Below are 18993 nucleotides of genomic sequence, written 5' to 3' on the forward strand. Positions count from 1 at the left end.
GATAAATTTCAGTAATTCTCTGGTTCTCTGTTTTTTTTTAAACTCTATCGAAGTCGGAATTAAAGAGTGAACGTCACTTGTGGTTCTTAAAAGTTTTTTAAACGGAAAAATTTTTAGAATTTATTAATTTTAATATTTGTCTACACCGATCCCATTGTTTTTATTATTTATTTAATAGCAGCATTTAGTTTACAAGTTACCAGTACTTTTTGCACACAAAAAATGTGGGTGTAGTTATGATACCTTGTTTACAATTCACTAAAATATAATTGGGGTTCTATAATATCACCTTCTCCTCTAATAATAATAAACACGAAAAGTCCCCTGACAACCAACTCGGCCAGGCTACAATGGAGAGCAAGAATGCAAAGAACCCCAGATGGCCAACTCAGCCATAATACAGGGGTATACAAAACAACACAAAAGTCTCCCGATGGCCAACATGGCCAGGATCCAGTGGGAGTGGTAACAAGACTGGAATCCCCAAATAGCCAGTTCGGCCAGGTTATAATGGGTGTTCCGAGTGAAGCTGACAGCTAGGACGCCCAGAGAATCCTAGAACGAAGGTACCGTGACCGCGGTGCCCATGATGAAATTCTTTAAAGCGTTTAATGTCTGCTTATTTATAAAAAAAGTCTTTTGGAGCACAGGGCCAATGGAGGTTACACCTGTACAAAGTCTCGGTGAGCGTCTTTCTTAGTTTCTTAAACTTGGGGCACCTGAAGTTATGTGGTGGGGATCTTCGTCTTCCTTTGAACCACAGTCACATATTCCGTCTCCTTTGTGGAGAAAACTTCTTATGTAGGCACGGAAATTCCCATGTCCCGTAAGGATTTGGGATATGTGAAAATCGGGGGGGGAGTAGTCCATTTTTTGTCTACTTGCAATGTCAGGCAGGAAATCATGGGTGGTTCTTCCTGTAGATTCACTGTTCCATCTGGCTTGCCAGTCCGAAATAGTAAGTTTTTAAGTTCCTCATGAAGCCAACAGCTGGGGAGCTCCCCAAACACTGGTTCTGTTGATGATCGTGCTGCCTTCTTTGCAAGAAGGTCGGCCCTCTTATTTCCCCGAATGCCATAGTGGCCCCTAACCCACGTAAAAGAAACCTTATGTCCTTTCACAGAAAGGCACTGGAGAAGTATTACTGTTCGTGCAATGATGTTCAGTTTTGTGTTTAAGTTGTGGACTTGCAGTAAGGCTGTCTTGCTGTCACTAAGAATTTCCACATAAGTTTTATTTTTATCGTTAAAGTGAGTGTCTACATACTGGAGGGCCTTGAGTATTGCAAGGCTCTCGGCTTGGTTGACTGTACAATGCCCTTCCAGTTTTCCTCTCATCTGCCAAATGTTTCGTTCATTTGGTCCAATGATAACCACATAACACCCTACACCCTCTGTTGTCTTTAACCCATCTGAAAAGATTTTCAACCGTGGTTGATTTTCTTCGGTAGCGATGTGGATATTGTATATAGGATGCTGGCTGCAGGCAGGGTGTAGTTTTAATTAAATTTCTTATGACTGCTGTTTATATATAAATATTATAAAGTCTCTGTAAATCCGCACGAAAAATATATAAATTTTCGGTTTAGCGGTAGACCATCACACAGCAGATAGCTAATTACTTTTCTTTATTTAATCACTGTATATGCATTTCGGTCCTATTAAAGAACCCTCTTCAGTACTACAAAATATAAATATTATAATAAACCTTATGCGAGTAAAACTACCAATGTAACAATTAATATTTTAGTTTTTCATTACCATTTAGGTACACAGCTTGGATTCACATTTTATTTTACATTGGTAGTTTTACTCGCATAAGGTTTATTATAATATTTATATTTTGTAGTACTGAAGAGGGTTCTTTAATAGGACCGAAATGCATATACAGTGATTAAATAAAGAGAAGTAATTAGCTATCTGCTGTGTGATGGTCTACCGCTAAACCGAAAATTTATATATTTTTCGTGCGGATTTACAGAGACTTTATAATATTTATATTTAGGGTGTAGTTTGTTGTACTTGTGGGAGTAGTCCATTTTGTGTTTAATGATATACTCGGCTATGTTTTAAATACTTATAGGAAAGTCAATTTCTTTAAGAAGGCCACTAGGATTTCTACTAAGGTAAAACTTCAAGTATGTTTCCAGGATTTTGAGGTCTAAGGGAGGTAAGTTTGCCAGTACCTGGAGTGCGTTGGTAGGTGCTGTTCTGTAGGCTCTTGCTACAGTTAGCAGACATGCACGTTGGATGGATAAGATGTTTCTTTTAGTCTGTTGCTTGGTGGCTGCCTTTCCCCATACCTCAGCCCCATAGAGAACCACCGGTTCAATAGCACACTCGTAGATTGTTCTGCTAGTATGGTGTTTTATACCCCATTGGTTTTTACAAATAGAGCGCAGAGAATGGGCAAGTTTAATACATTTTTTCTTGATGTTCTGAATATAAGGATTTCAAGTGAGAGTGTTATCTATCAGTATCCCAAGGTATTTTATTTCAGTACTTGTCTGGATCTTTTGGCCATTGATTTTGATAGCTGGATGCTTGTGTGACAATCTGACGGTGTTCTTGAGATAATTTATATAATTTTAACGTAATAAATAATATGCTTTAATTTCACCCAGAAAAATATAAAATTGATAAAATTTAGAATAATTTATAAAACATAACCTAATAAGGTTATAAACTTTTACATCCTGTAAAACTGCTCTGTCACGTCGCACTTTTTCAAGAACTGAGGATGTTTTGCTTCCTTCCTCCCCGCCTAGTATCTTAGAATTTTGCACACCACCTGCTGAAATGTCATAACCAATTTCTAAGAAAATATTATGAAATAATTGGGGATAAAAGGGCTGATTAGCGGACTCTCGGTGAGTTCGTTCAGATTAGNATAATTTATAAAACATAACCTAATAAGGTTATAAACTTTTACATCCTGTAAAACTGCTCTGTCACGTCGCACTTTTTCAAGAACTGAGGATGTTTTGCTTCCTTCCTCCCCGCCTAGTATCTTAGAATTTTGCACACCACCTGCTGAAATGTCATAACCAATTTCTAAGAAAATATTATGAAATAATTGGGGATAAAAGGGCTGATTAGCGGACTCTCGGTGAGTTCGTTCAGATTAGTGCCAGAGTGAGTGCTCCTCATCCACCAGCTTATCCTGGCCTTCCGACTCCACTACCCAGGAAGAAACCAATGAGAGAAAGATTCCCAACATGAGCAACGAGGTAAAATTTATTGTAAAATTCTCTCTCTCGGGTTTAGCTTAATATAACATAGAGATAGGAATTATCCATACATAGGTATTCCCCATATTGTTATCACCTTGCATTATGTCATTCCTTTGTATCAATTATATTCTGCTGTAGTATTAGTAGTAATAATTAAATTGTTAATATTCATTTTTAAATGTCCTTCTTGTCTGGTATTCATTTCTTATGCACAACCCACACAGAATCTTACCACTCGGGTTCTGTTAAAAATTAAGCCATCCAGTGACAAGGTGAGCAGGTCTAACAGATCTGACGATTAGAGGGCCTGGACCCTCGTCCGTATTCTCACACTTGTCTAGAGGTCTTTTTCTAGGAAAAACTATTGAGTTACATTTTTCAATATTGATTTTAAGCTTGTTGTTTTCGGCCCATCTGTTGACAGACTTTAATAGATTATTCATGTTAACTCGCAGCACCTCTTAATTCCTGTGTTTAATTGTAATCAGCGTATCATCAGCGAAGCCAACTATGTCAGTATCAGGAGTTGCTTGATTGAAAGGTTGACTATCCTGTAACCTCAAGAGGCCATCATAGACCAACAGCCACAAGAGGGGCCCAGAGCAAGACCCCTGGGAGCAGCCTCTACTTATTACCTTTGTGAGTGTATTTGTGTTTGTTTTAATACACGCTGTTCTGTAAAAAAACTCCTGAATAAAGCAGTGATGTTCTTGGGGCAATTATTGTTATTGAGGGAGTCTAATATTGATGGCCACCATGCATAATCGAATGCTCCCTTGAAATCTATAGAAACAGCTAACGTATGCATGTCTTTCTGTTTGGCTTCTTTAATGATCCCTATAAGTTGGCAGAGGACTGTCCCTGTACTTCTGTTTTTCCTAAACCCATGCTGGTTTGGGTGGAAAAGTTGCCTTGATTCCATATAATGTTGTAGCCTCCTTGCAATTAGAGCATCTAACACCTTTCCAAGAATAGAAAGCAACGAGATGGGCCAGAAGTCTTGCGGCCTTGTCTGTTGACCAATGTTGCCTTGTGGAATTAATTTAATATGGGCTGTCTTCTACTTCTTAGGGAAATAGCCTAATTCTAAACACTTGTTGTAAATCACTAAGAATGTAATGGGGATGGCCTGATAAGCCCTCTTTGCCATGTCTCCTAAAATACCATCCATTCCGGGAGCTTTTTTCCGACTTATATGTCTGAAGCGTTTCCCTATCTCCGATGGTGTGAAGTTGTTGTCTAGTAAGTTGTTGTTGATTAACTTGCTCCTTTCTTTGACCCGTTTATGAATTTCAGTGTCTTCATGTTGGTTGTCCTCTGGAAGAATGCTACTTAATATGTAGTCATAAGTTTCTTCCAGGTTCGCTGTGTAACTTCCATTTTCCTTCATTATTGCGTTTGGTATGTTAAAGACTTTGGCATTTTTGAATGCGATGTAAAATGGCTCCTTCCAAGGATCATCGCCCCGAATGTTTGAGCAAAAGTCCTTCCAGGACTCTGTTCTGCTTTTGTTTATTAGGTTCTTGTATTCTTTTTTTTCTTTGGTGTAATTTTCCCTGGCTTCCTCTTTTTTTCACATCAGTCTCTCCACGGAAGTACCTTTTGAGCTTTCTGACCTTCTTTCTTTTATCTTGTAGTGCCGAGTTCCACCAAATTACTTTGCGGGTAGTGGCCTTTATTCTGGTAGCAGAGTTATGTGCTTATAGCATAGTAAAAGTTAGCTTTTCAATCCAAAGGTCCAGGTCTCCAGGTGTTTGAATGTGAAAGAAGGGGCCTAGGTCCCATGTTGCTTTAAGAGTCTCTTCATATAAATCCCAGTTTGTCCTTCTTGTAATTTTTATGTTGCCTGTTGGAATACATTGGTCGATTTTCGTCAAAATATAATTATGGTCGCTAGGATTTTCCTTGTCAAGAGTAGAGCAATAGACGACTTTGTTCAATTATGGGGTATTGCAGATACACACATCTATCCAGCTCTTTCCCCGAGTTGTGGAAAATATTGGGAGGTCACTGGTGTTTGTAGAAAATAAGTTATGCTCTTCAATAAGCTCCTTGAGGTCTTTACCCTGTGGATCTTTTCTTGGTGCAAACCACAAGGGTGATTTTGCATTGAAATCGCCAGTAATATAGAAGGGGGTCTTGGAAAGAGACTGAATAATACGGCCTATGTCCTGGAGTGGAGCCTGGATATTTTCTGTAGGTGGGATGTACACCGACAATAGATGAAGTGAGATCTGGCTGGTTTGAACATGCACAGTAGTAATAAACTTGGTACTTAGGGTCGGGATAAACTGGACGCCTAGATGTGGATTTGCCACTATTATGGTAGCATTTATGCGGTTCTGACTTGAAAGATAATAGGCTTTGTAGCTTCCTAGTAGGGCAGGTTTATTGCTTATCAGGTAGGGTTTTTGGACAGTCACTGGATCAATGTCCATAGTGCTAATATCTTTGAGGAGCTGGGAGGTAGCAGCTTTGCTTTTCTCTAGATTTATTTGCAGGAGATGAAAATTTTATTCTAAATGGGTGTGCATGATGTTGGAGGTAGCTGCTGAAACTTGTGGGATATACTGGTTACTAGTACCCATAATTGGTAACTTTTATTATGTTGTTCTTCATTTTTTGTGTCAGTTGTGGGGCAGATTGGGTTGTAGGCATTATGCTGTGTATTATATCTTTTCCCCATAGGAAGATTTTTTTTTGATATCATACAGTTAATGCAAATTGGTTTGAAATCTTTACCAGAACAATCGGAAAACTTATGTTACTTTGTGCAGTGGCTACACCTCATTTTGCTCCCACATTCATGAGCAAAGTGCCCAAACCCGCAGCACTTAAAACAACGCAACACAAAGATGAAATCGTCTACCTTGACGTGGTTCCAGGCCAATGCCAAATACCTTTCTTTTATGAGTGTTTCTAATCCTAGGAGTGACACTCAATATGACGTGCCAACAATTTTCACGCATCTTTCCTCTAGTTAGAGTTGTTGTTATTTTACATTGCTCATTGAAATCTTCTTTTGTCATCCCCATCCAAATTTGATTTTGTTCAAAGAGTGTTCTAGTGATTTCTTCGTCTTTAATATAGTTGGGAACATGTAACATTATGATTTTGGGACGTCGTCCCTCAGAGACTCTAGCTGTAGTCTTGGTAGCCAGTTGTGGGTCTGCTTTCACAGCTTTTTTAAGGGTGTGCCTATCTTTATAAGACCCCACTCTTAAGCAGACTCCATCTCCCTCGATTTCACGAATGACTTTTATGCTGACCCCAAGCTTGTGGGGCTCTATTCTTTCCCTGAGAGTAGCAATTATTTCCTTTCTATTAAGACTCTTTCCATCCTATTCCTGCTTAGGGTATAACACAAGGGTCACTTCCCATCCTGGGCCCTCTCTGTTCACATTGTTGTTAAGTGTCTTGTTGATATTTTTGGTTGTAGCACTTGGACTACAGTTAATTTGTGTTATGTCCGCATAATTAAGCTTTTCAGGTACCGGAGTTTGTGCCATGATGGGCGTTTTAGCTCGGAGTTCCCTTAGAACTCCATAAAGTTGGTGGACACATCCATATAGTTTTCTTGATGCATTTCTTATTTCGCTCCTCTCCTCCCTGTTGGTTTTGGAACGAAGAGTGTCTGGACAAATTTCCATGATCCTTTCTAGAAAGTTTGATGCCTCTTTCAAAATTGAGTCTTCTAACAGCACAATTTCTACCTCAGGTTGAGAATTCTGAGAGAGATCCATGTCGAATGTGTGGAATAGTCAGGTCTGAATGTAGGAATTATCGCCAGGAAAGTTTTTCTAAGTTTTAGTCTTTAAGCCTAAATCTAGGCTTAGCTAGCTTAGCCCTGTGCTAAGGTATAGGGAAGTAGGCCTAGGTAAGTCCTAGCAATCATGTTAGGCTTAGGGTTGCTAAGCCTAACTTTTTCACCACTTTTATTTGTGGAACTTTTGGTTTTTGAAGTCAGCCATATTAGCTTCCCCATCAGAAGACAGCCAGTTCAGCCATCTTGGTGAGTTGTGCACTTCACTACTTTTGGATTGTTGTTATTGGCAGTCCAGTTCTGTTGGCAGTCCAGTTCTAGCCAAGAGCGGTTTTTCCTAGCTCTCCCTGCAGCCCATATAGGCAGCCAACACAAGTACTTCTGGTGTCACATCAGGCTATATCCATGTAGCGTCGTGCAAGCTTCAAGACCTGTGCACCTGTAGCGTCGGTCAAGTCATCAGGGTTGGATACCTGTTGCGTCAGGACAGTCTCAGCAGCCATCGCCTGTAGCGTCGCTTTGCTGGGACATTGTTTTGGACAGAAGGACGCCGCTTTATACCGGTAGGTCACTGTTATCTCACTAGCCAACCAACCTTCTCCCCTCTGTCTGAGTAAGACGCTGTCTTCTCGGACAGAGTCTTTTGCCTGTGGCATCTTTCCACCTGACAATTACACCACACTACACTCTCTTGGTTGGCTCTTACACACTGTACATCTATAATGTCATCAAGAAGTCAACAGCTGCACTCTTCAGAAGACACTATTTTGGACTGTACTGTAAATGTGTCGTCGCTGGAAAATTCCATCTTAAATAAGGCCAATCAACATCTGCTGAAGATCCTCGACTTACTTCTGGAAAAGTATAGCACTATTCGAACTGAAGAACGGAAGGAAGTACAAGACCGGGTTACTCGTCTTTACTCGTGCATCGGCCAATTTCATGGGATCCTAAAAGAAGTAAGATCCAATCGTTCCCCGCACCCTGCTCCGCCTCCTACTACTGCTCCTACCCCAGCAGCTTCCTACGCTGAAGTCACAAAGTTGAACACCAAGCCTAGCTCCACAACTATGGCAATAACTAAATCTTTAAAAAGCAAGATAAATAGTGAAGGCACAGGTGGCAGTTTTGCTGTCTTACTCTATCCTAAATCTGAAGATGATGGCCAATCCACCGACATGAAACGAATAGAAAGCGAAATAAAAAAGAGGATAAAACCACATGAACTTAAAATAAAGGTCAAATCGGTTAGACAAGTGCGAGGAGATGGCATATGCTTCCGCACCGACAGCTACAAAGAGGCTGAAACTCTGTCAGACGCAATCAATGACCACCCTGACATAGCCAAAAAAGCCCAGAGCAAAATCTCAGAAGGTAGGAGACCTCGTGTGATTCTTACCAATGTCCCCATAGCAGTAAGTGAAGAGGAGATTATCCCAATGATGTATGAACAGAATGAGATCGTACAAAACATGACCATGGATGAATTTTCTAGTTCCANATCTTATATATATATATATATATATATATTTATTTATTTATATGTACTATTTGCCATGGTGCAGGTTGGCCTGTATGGTCCTTGTGCCAATAAAACCTAACAAACTAACTAACTAACTACTTTTGGAGAAGTATAGCACTATTTGAACTGAAGAACGGAAGGAAGTACGAGACCGGGTTACTTGTCTTTACTTGTTCCTCGGCCAATTTCATGGGATCCTAAAGGAAGTAAGATTTAATTGTTCTCCGCACTCTGCTCTGCCTCCTACTAATGCTCATACTCCAGCAGCTTCCTACGCTGAAGTCACAAAGTTAAACATCAAGCCTAGCTCCACAACTTTGCCAATAACTAAATCTTTAAAAAGCAAGATAAACAGTGAAGGCACAGGTGACAGTTTTGCTGTCTTACTTTATTCTAAACCTGAAGATGATGGCCAATCCACTGACATGAAACAAATAGAAAGCGAAATAAAAAAAGAGGATAAATCCAAATGAACTTAAAATACAGGTCAAATCGGTTAGGCAAGTGCGAGGAGATGGCATATGCTTCTGCACTGACAGCTACAAAGAGGCTGAAACTCTGTCAGATGTAATCCAGACATGACATAGCCAAAAAGTCCAGAGCAAAATTTCAGAAGGTAGGAGACCTTGTGTGATTCTTACCAATGTCCCCATAGCAGTAAGTGAAGAGGAGGTTATCCCAATGATATATGAACAGAATGAGATCTTACAAAACATGACCATGGATGAATTCTTTGGTTCCACTAAAATCAGCACTGTTCTCTTTCGTAATAATAACAAAGAAAACTGCAGGCATATTGTAATTTCAACAACGCCTAACCTTAGAAATCTGCTTGTCAAAACGAAACCCACAGCCATGTAGTGGGCCAAGATCTATGTAAATGACTACATCCCATTGGTCCGTTGTTATCAGTGTTGTGGTTATAACCACTTATCCACAACCTGTCCAAACAAGCAAAGGTGTAGCCATTGTGGAAAGGCGCACAGGTTTAGAGAATGCCGGAAACTGGACGACGATCCTTGCTGCATCAACTGCAAAACCCTAAACAAGGAACTCCCAGAATATAGTAGACATGACACCTGTCATAATGCATTTAACCCACAGTGCCCAATTACTGAAAGAATGATGGCTCAAACAATATGCCAAACCAATTATGGGGTATAACCAGAAATAAAACAATTTGAGGTTAATCCAGATAAACCTTCAGAAATGTAAGGGAGCCGCCACTGATGCTTTTCAACAATCCACCAACAGGAAAACTGACATCATGGCCATCCAGGAGCCGTATATCTTTCAGAATAAAATTGCAATGTTTGGTAGCTCACGGACAATTTATTATCAAGAACCCAACAATCCTCCCAAGACTGGATTTGTGATCATAAATGATAAACTTGACGTCCAACTCCTTACTCAACACAGCAACTATTATTTCACCACCGTCAGCCTTACCTTAGATAACTCTACCTACATTCTTGTGTCATTCTACTGTTCTCTTTCAGAAGACTTTATCCTCTGGATTTCTTAGCCACTTCAATTCAACAGCTTCAGTACCACCCGACTAATCTGTGGCGACTTCAATGCCAAGTCTCATACTTGGCACAGCCCTGTGGAGGACCCGAGAGGGTATTTGGTCAAGGAGTTTATGGCGCAACACCATCTGGCCTCCCTCAACACTAGTCCTCTCCTGACTTTCTCCTCTACGAACGGAAAAAGTTGGATCAACATCTGTCTGGGCTCAAGAAAACTTACCAACAAGCTCTCCAGATGTAATACCCTTAGTATCCACTCCACCAGTGATCATAGCTTCATTGAGACAATAATTGATCAGTCTACTCCAATACCGAAATTCTGCATAACACAGAGCACCAACTGGGACCTCTACTTCCAACTTGTTCAACTTAACTGGAATCCCAGTGACATCGCTCACATTACTCTACCTTCTGAAGTCGACAGTGTTGTGAACAGTCTAACTAACACCATCCACAAGGCTTACCACCAAGCAATGGTAGTTAAGACTGTCAAGCGTTCCGCCCCGTGGTGGAACATGGACCTTAACAACCAACGGAATACCCTCAGGAAAACTAAAAAGAAGCTGCGAAAGGAAACAGACCCAGGCAGAAAACAAGAGTTACGTATAAGGTACACAACCCTTCTCAGGGAGTACAAGACCTCTATTAACAAGGCTAGGTCGCAGGCCTGGAGACAGTTCTGCACAACTGTGGGTAATGACAACCCTTGGTCCACTCCCTTTTATGTGGCTGCGAAGAAAGGGAAAAGGCTTGAAGTTACTCCATCCATTCAGATCAACAACACTGACTACACCCAGTCTATCACTGAGACCTACCAGCACATAATCAATGAACCTTTTCCTTCTGACTCTATTTCTACTGACAAGCACTACCACAAAGAGATAAGGGAGAGTCTTCTAAACAGCTATAATGAGACCAACGACATCCCGTTTACCTCCCTGGAAATTGCTAAAGAATTTCATAAATTGAAGTTGAAAAAAGCTCCAGGCCCAGATAAGATCACTGCTAAAATGGCCAAGATTGCTTTTCAAGCAATCCCCACCACCTTCTGTATTTTGTTGAACAGGTGCCTACATATTAATTACTTTCCTGCTGCCTGGAAACAGGCCACAATCAAGTTGATCCCGAAAAACAAAGACCTGACTCCCACTACTGCCTCAGACTTTAGAACGATCTCTCTTTTGTCTGTAATTGGTAAGGTCCTAGATGCTCTTCTAATAAACAGGATCATTTATCACTATGAAAATAATGCTATAATGGACAAGAAGAAGTATGGTTTCAGGAAATGCAAAAACACCATCGCAGCCATTGACAACTTAAAGACCCAGAGTACAAAAGCCCGTGAAGAAGGCAAACACAGCCTCATGATTACAATAGACTTTAAAGGGGCCTTTGATCACACATGGTGGCCAGCCATTCTTACCAACCTCAAGAACAACAAGTGCCCTGGCAACTTATATAGGTTAACTAATAGTTATTTACAGGACCACAGTATCTAGGTGGATACTGGTAATAACACCTACCTTCAACAGAATATTTACAGAGGCTGCCCCCAGGGATCAAAATCTGGACCATATCTCAGGAATGTTATTTATAACGACTTACTAAAACTCCAAAACAGCATCCTCAAGGAATACGAGGCTCACATACAGGGGTATGCTGATGATACGGTTCTATTGCTCAGCCATGTGAACAATGAAGTCCTCCAGGAAAGGATAAACAATACACTGAAGCTCATATCTAACTGGTGTGAAAAAACTAAGCTAATAATTAATTATAAAAAATGTGAAGTGATTGTTTTCCCGAAAGGGAACATCCTTAAGAAAGGTCCTAGCATTAAGATCAACAACATCAAGATAAAGAATCACACAGCTGTTAAATATTTGGGCATAGTTATGGACCAGAAACTGAACTGGACAGACCATGTTCACTATGTCTATGAGAAAGCAACAAAAAAAGCCCAGGCCCTAAAAACTATTTGCAGGAACCGGTGGGGTTACGGACCTTCAACAAGCAGGACTCTCTATATAGCAGCAATTGAGCCTATCATTACATACAGAGCAGAAATTTGGGGCTCAGCGGCCACCAGAGTACATATTAGTAGGAAGCTCCTGTCAATCCAAAGGCTGTTAGGTATCAATGCTGCCAAAACATACAAGACGGTCCCCACTGAGGCCCTTCTTGTAATTAACCGGACTTTGCCCATTGACCTAAAGGTCAAAGAAAGTTTCTTAAAATATAATCTCGACAAAGTGGCCAAGAAAGAGACCAGCCTTGAGCATTTTAACAACATAATAGCAAAAGAGAAGCACTGTGAGGATATCAAATCTCTTGCGGAGCTTCTCATCTCCAATGGTTTTGACAAGCATTATGACTACTACCCCATCCACCCCAGTTTTGTCCCATCTTACAGCCTCGACAACAGCTACAATGAGAACCACAACATCCATATTTATACTGACGGGTCCAAGGCTCCTGAGGGGGTGGGCTGTGCGGTCGTAATCTACAAGGACCAGCAGTGCCTATATCAGGCATGCAGGAAATTAGCTCCGCACTGTACCAACAATCAGGCGGAGTCTCTTGCCATCTACCTTGCCATAGATTGGATTCTATCTAATCAACACAACTGGAAGAATCACAGCTACGGAATATTTAGTGACAGCAGGATAGCAATCCAACAGATCATCAAACTTAACTTTACCTTTCCCATTGTTAATGACAGCATCTGCAAGCTTCAAGAACTTACGGCTCTTAACATCAGGGTGGACTTTCATTGGATTAAGGGTCATTCAGGGATCATGGGAAACGAGCGGACTGATCTTCTTGCTCGGAAAGCACGTACTTTGGCCTCCACCACTTCTTATACTGGCATCAGAAAAACTACGTCAGGAATAAGATACACAAGATTATCCTCAAGCTGTGGCAGTCCCGCTGGGACAATGGGGACACGGGAAGGCTCACCCATAGCTTTTTCCCATCCCCCACCAAGAGTATGCACGACCCACGCTACACCACCTTCCAGCTTACTCAACTCCTTACAGGTCACGGGAATTTAGACTCCTACCTCAAGAGGTTTCTCAATAAGACTGACGGTCAGTGTAACTGCAACCTGAAGAAAGAGGAAGAGCCTGTGCACGATATCTTCCACTGCCCCCTCCACATTACTCATCATAAGAAACTGGCAGAGACTGTTCAGGCAAATGGGCTGAACTGGCCTTTCACTCTCAAAGACTTTACTATTGATAAGAACAATTTCAAGACCCTGAACAAATTTGCAGCTGATATCAAGAAGCTTGACTAGATTGTATCTTCCCTATAGTTGGTGATGGACTTTCAACTACCTATGGAACTGTGTTTATCATCTTGCATCTTTTGGTATCGGCTTAATTGGACTTAGCTACCTTTTATAGATACACTTTTGTGTCTACTTGTCTCCACTTATTGTATTCTCTGTGTTTATTGTCCTTATATTTTCAGCTGTTTTGTAACCCGCGATTACATCTGACATTGTCGGTCAACTCCTGCTGTTTATACACGTGGGACAGAGACATATACTATTTACACAGTATATGTCTCTGTCCCACGTGTATTTTTGTATACTCCAAATTACTATTGTCGCACCTACCAATCTTGTAATTATATTTCTATGTATGTAATTCTGTAATAATTCTATTGTTATTTTGCACTGTGTTATTATTTAATAAATGCAATGCAGGCGCCCACAGCTCCCATGACCCTGGTTACTTTTTCTCTCAATTTTGCCTCACTTTACTTCTTATTACTCTTACCCCTTCTTACACTCTCAACTCTTCCTCCTTTTCTAGTCTAAACATGGGCTATACCTCTGTGTGAGGCCCTTATCTTTCTCAGCACTGACATATGTACAATATATACAATGAGGCGGAGGCACTGGAATAGGACGGAGCCGCTTAAGAACTATTCACTGGTGGTGGTGGGAGCTATGAGCTCATAGGCTTGCACGAGGTTGAGGAAGGCTGCATATAGTTCCTTGTGCTTGAAGAGTTCTGTCTGTTGACATGGCCAGGAGATATCAAGGCTATGTGCCGTAAGTTCGATAGCAAGTCTTTCCTTAGCTAGACAGATGCAATTGTAGATGTAGTGGTCTGGGCCATCCGCCGTCTTGCAGATGGCACAGAGGGGGGACTGCTTCCCTGTGAACCTATGTAGGTAACTGGAGAATTTCCCATGGCCGGTGATAAATTGCACGAGAAGAGAATTGTTAACAATCCAGGTGTAGTTCTGGTACTCATGGATGTTGGGGATAAAGTTGTAGATATGACTGCTATGATTTTCATGCCAAGAGTCCTGCCAGTGGTGGAGTGTCATTGTATAGAAGTCTTAACTTTATTCAGGCTGATTTTATTATAGATGGAGTCTAGCGTGTCATTGTTGGCAGCTGTCTTTGCCAGCTGGTCAGCTCTCTCGTTACCAGTAGTACCATGATGACTGCGGACCCAGGTAATGCTGTAGCTATTGGAGGAGTTGAGTGTAAGTTTTTTGATAGCAGTTGAAATGGGGTGGAGCTGTCTGCTATTGATAAGGTTGATGGCAGACTGGCAGTCTGTGAAGATTGCAATCTGCGTATGAGTTAAGTGCTGTTCAGACCAGCCAACAGCCATGTTAACGGCCTCAAGCTTGGCCTGAAAAACACTGCGGAAGTTGCTTAGTCTGTAACCCTGCTGATGGATCTCACTGTTTTGCATCACAACAAAGGTGCACCCGATGTTTCCATCCAAGCCAGAGCCATCCGTATAGATTTCCATGTCTGAGAATTGGGCGAACTGGTGTTAATATGGTTGTTGATGTAAGGAGGAGTGAGATCAGTGACGGGATTCGTTTTCTTGAAGTTGGCAGCGGGAATGTTGCAGGTGACTGTACAGATGTCTTGGCCAGTCTTTAGCTTTCAAAGCTCGTACCTGACACGAATAACGTCGGTGATGGGTGGCTTGCGGGTTATGGTATAAAGACTACTGTCTGGGGTTGTTCTATAGGCCCCAAACATGAGGATTAAGGCCTTGCGCTGGGATGAAATTAGTTTTCTGCAGGAGTGAACCTTTCTGGCAGCCCAGCCCTAACTGCCGCATCCATACGTGATGATTGGTGTGAAGATGTGGTCATAAATGATACCAACTGCCTCGGAATTAAGACCCCACTTCTTGCGGGCAACCTGGGAGAAAGCCTGAAAGATGAGGTTGGTACTGTTGGTAATATATTTTATATGATTGTCCCAACTAAGGCGGTGGTCCAACCAGACGCCAAGGTATTTGATTGCCCTTTCAACTTTGATGGAGTGATTATCCATGCAAATTGTCGGTGTGTGATGGTACAGTTTCGGTTGTCTGGGTCGATTAAAAACAATGCAAGTAGTTTTGCCAGGGTTAAATTGAGTTTGTGCCTGATGCCCCAGTGGTGAACACGGCTAAGCGTATCATTGCCTCTGCTCTCAAGTTTAGCACAGGAATTACCGCCAATCAGTATCAAGACATCATCCGCATATGCTATGATGCCGTCGTGTCCAAAGTCTTCTTGAAGAAAAGAGTTGAAGGCAAGATTCCATAGGGGTGGTGTGCAGACCGACCCCTGAGGGCATCCTCGGGCAATATTTCTTTCCATATGATGTGAGCCATATTTTAGTAGAGCCTTCCGGTCGTTGAGGTAGTCCTTGAAAAGTTGATGTAGATTGGCTGGCAATCAATATGTTTGAGGCGGTACAGGATAAGTGGCCAGCAGGCGAAGTCAAAAGCCTTAGTGATATCAAGGCTGGTGGCAAGCACGTACTTGTGCGTACTGAGGAGGCTATTGATTTTATTGACGGCATAGTGAATGGCGTCAGAGGAGGAGCACTGTTGGTGGAAGCCAAATTGGGTTTCACTAAGGATGTTCCCAGTTTCAATATGCCAGATCAGACGATCAGTTAACAGGCACTCCAAAATTTTACCGAAAACAGGCAACTGGGAGATTGGCCTGATGTTGTCGGGCCTTCCAGGTTTTGGAATTGGTATAATTTTTGCAACCTTCCATTTATTTGGGAAAATCCTATTATGTAAGCAGCTATTATACATGTTTATTATATGACTAGGTTTAAACTTTCAGATAGCTTTGGCCATCCTGCTGTTAATGTTATCGAAACCAGGAGCTTTGTTATCCTTTAGGTTTGTAAAGGCATTGTTGATCTCATCATGACAGAAGTCTGGGGAATTGTTGGTATGAATGGGGATGTTGATGTCTTCCTGTATAGTTTGATGCCAAGTGGTGTCATCATCCGTGCTTTCCTCAATGCAAAAAGAGCTTATTTGCTTATCAATGATATCGAAAAAGCTGCTGCCAATGGACGATGTGTCTTTATTAACGAGGATTTGTGTCTTCTTGAGCTTGTTTGTGCAGAGTTTAGTTATGTAACTCCAGGGGTTAGAGGAAGCCACAGTACAGAACTACCTCCAAGAACGAATTTTTGCATCTTTGATTTCTTTTTTGTAAATAACCTGATGGTCGAGATAGAGGTGTTTCAAGTTGGTACGGTCAGGTTCACGTCTGCACTTTTGGTAGTTGCTCCTAAGTCTGTTGTTAATTTTGGGAAGATCGGTGAGCTTGTTAGTTTACCAGGGAATAGAACAATGCTTCGGAATGGTTCTTGGAATAAACAGCTCACATGCATGTTGGATTGTGTTGATATTATGGTCAAGTGTTTTACTTGCACTGTCCTTGTCATTTTGATTGCAGTCAGTGAGATTGGAGTGAAGAAAGTTCTGCATCCCAACCCAGTCAGCAAGAGCTAAGTTGTAATTGATGTTGGGAAGGGCAGGAGAGCCAGTAGTGCAGGTTATTGTTGCAGAGAGTAAAAGAGATGTATGCATGATCGCTGAGACTGCAGTCGCCAAGCACCATCCAGTTGTTAAAATCGGTGAAGCAGTCTAAACTACAGGCAGTCACATCAATCCAGGATTCTCCTTGTGTTGAAGTGTTGGTAGGAGGTGAGAGAGAGTTGTTGAGTAGCCGGAATTGGTTGTGAGCAAAGAGTTCTTCGAAGACATGACCGCGATGGTCATATTTATCATCACCCCAGGTGGAAGAGTGCGCATTGATGTCACCAAGTAGTATAATTTTGTCATTTCTAAAGTTGTCCATGACACTTTGAATGTTCTTTGTGGTCAGTTCCACACTAGCTTCATGAGGATAGTAGATGTTGACAAATATGTAGCGGTTGTTGTTATGGATGAGCTCAGTACAAACAATATTATCATTAGATAAGTTCCTATGGTGGAGGACAGAGAGGTTGGGATTAGTCATGATGGTGATAGCCCAGGGGTAATCATTAGTCCCTCTGAGCACGGTGCAATGAGTTCGTAGACAAGCAGTTTTATTTCTCAGACATTATGGTTCCTGTATGAAGATCAAGTCATACTTATAGCATTTGGTGGCAAGAAGGGAGGTGGCGGAAATGCCTCTTCCCAAATTAATCTGCAGACAACGAACGTAATTGTTTTCTTTAGGACCCATAATAAGTGCAGTCGATGATGTTATTTTTGACATGCTGGAAAACAGGACAGGAACCATCCCATGCGTTATCTGAGGTTTTGTTAGCTTTTTCATAATGAAAATTTATGCATTTTGGGGTATTATTTCGGTTTGGACACTCTCTGTATGTGTGTTCTTCGGCACAGTGGCTACAGATGGGTGTTTCGTGTGCACAGCTCTTTGTTGAGCGCCCGTATCTGCAGCATTTATAACATTGTAGAATAGGAACAAAGTCGGCCACTCTGCAGCGTGACCATTCTACGTTTGGTTTTTCTGCGACAAGAAGTTGCTGTCTCAGTTTTGGAGTCACCTCCACAACCCAGTTACAGTATTGACCCTCACGGTTTCCAACATTGAACTTAATCTTGAAGTGTTCACTAAGTTCTTCAGCGCCGTAGTTGTAATTTATTACACTGTTTTGCTCATAAATCATGTTGGATAGATCATTGCGGTCTATGTGTCTGTTCACGGAGTAGATGATGATGTGTGGGTACCTTTTTCTGGGCCTTCCTGTGTGTAATTCTGGAATATTTTCTTCTATTGTTTTCTCAAGTTTTTCGATATCTTGTTTGTTGTCCAAGTCTATGGCTATCTCTCCGGAGCCTATATGCCTCATGCGCTGAACCCCAATTCCCAGTTTGGATGGTTGTATTTTTCGCTGGATGATTTTTCGGGTGTTGTCGCTGCTCTTATCTTTGTTCTTTTGATTTATCAGAAGGTCATCTTTATTTTGTTTAGTTGTTTTATTTCTTTGGGAGGGATTAATGGTAAGGCTGGATTTTAGGATGGTGCTGTACGAATGGTTGGGAGCAGCCTCACGTTGCTCTTTTGCCTGTTTGAGATCTGCTAGAATCTTCTTGGTTTTTTCTGCTTCAGAGGATACGATTTGGAGTAGGTCTTCCCTGGTGAGCAAGAGAGCCAGTTTTTCTTCCATTACCTTGGAAAATGTGTGTTCGCGTAAAGTGGCTTTAGCCATGGTGATGACTTTAGCAATTTGTTTGGTGAAATATTTAATGTGTTTTCTGCCGTTCTGGCGACCCTTAAGGTTACTGACACAGTAGTCTTTGACTTCATCAAGAATTGAATAGGAATTGTCCAAAATATCACAGATGGCCTTTTGAGCCATGCTGGAGAGAGCAGATGTGTAAGAATGTAGCGAAGAGTTGTACTGGGTGACTGGATTGCCAAGAGGGATCTCTGCACTATTGAGCAAGCAGACGGTGCACTAGTACTAATACAATGTACAGATGTACAGCTGACGCACTAGAGTCAGTAGTTCCTCTGTCTGATACACTAGTATGCCACCACAGTGGACGCCAGAAGTTTCTAAGGCAGCTGCCTGTATGGCTGCTGGCCAACTGATGATCAACTGATGAACGGCCAAGCTAGCTCGGCCAGTGGGGACACTGTC

At 41.6% G+C, this 18993-nt stretch overlaps 2 protein-coding genes across 2 annotated transcripts; both read right to left on the reverse strand.

The window, feature by feature from the left end:
- Positions 1-14389: 14389 nt before the first annotated feature.
- LOC111612825 (ribonuclease H-like) lies at positions 14390-14830 on the reverse strand. The gene has a single exon (XM_023354083.1). The coding sequence runs from the start codon at positions 14828-14830 to the stop codon at positions 14390-14392; it is 441 nt and encodes a 146-aa protein (XP_023209851.1).
- Positions 14831-17553: 2723 nt separating this feature from the next.
- LOC111612826 lies at positions 17554-18708 on the reverse strand. The gene has a single exon (XM_023354084.1). It carries the CDS (start codon positions 18706-18708, stop codon positions 17554-17556), a length of 1155 nt encoding a protein of 384 aa, XP_023209852.1.
- Positions 18709-18993: the final 285 nt, after the last annotated feature.

This window comes from Centruroides sculpturatus, unplaced genomic scaffold (assembly GCF_000671375.1).
Source record: "Centruroides sculpturatus isolate CEXI.00-Female unplaced genomic scaffold, Cexi_2.0 scaffold1701, whole genome shotgun sequence".
NCBI lineage: Eukaryota > Metazoa > Arthropoda > Arachnida > Scorpiones > Buthidae > Centruroides > Centruroides sculpturatus.

Excerpts from the sequence above, each read along its gene's own strand:
- LOC111612825 (XM_023354083.1), bottom strand. The coding sequence starts at position 14,830 with ATGGAAATCTATACGGATGGCTCTGGCTTGGATGGAAACATCGGGTGC.
- LOC111612826 (XM_023354084.1), bottom strand. The coding sequence starts at position 18,708 with ATGGCTCAAAAGGCCATCTGTGATATTTTGGACAATTCCTATTCAATT.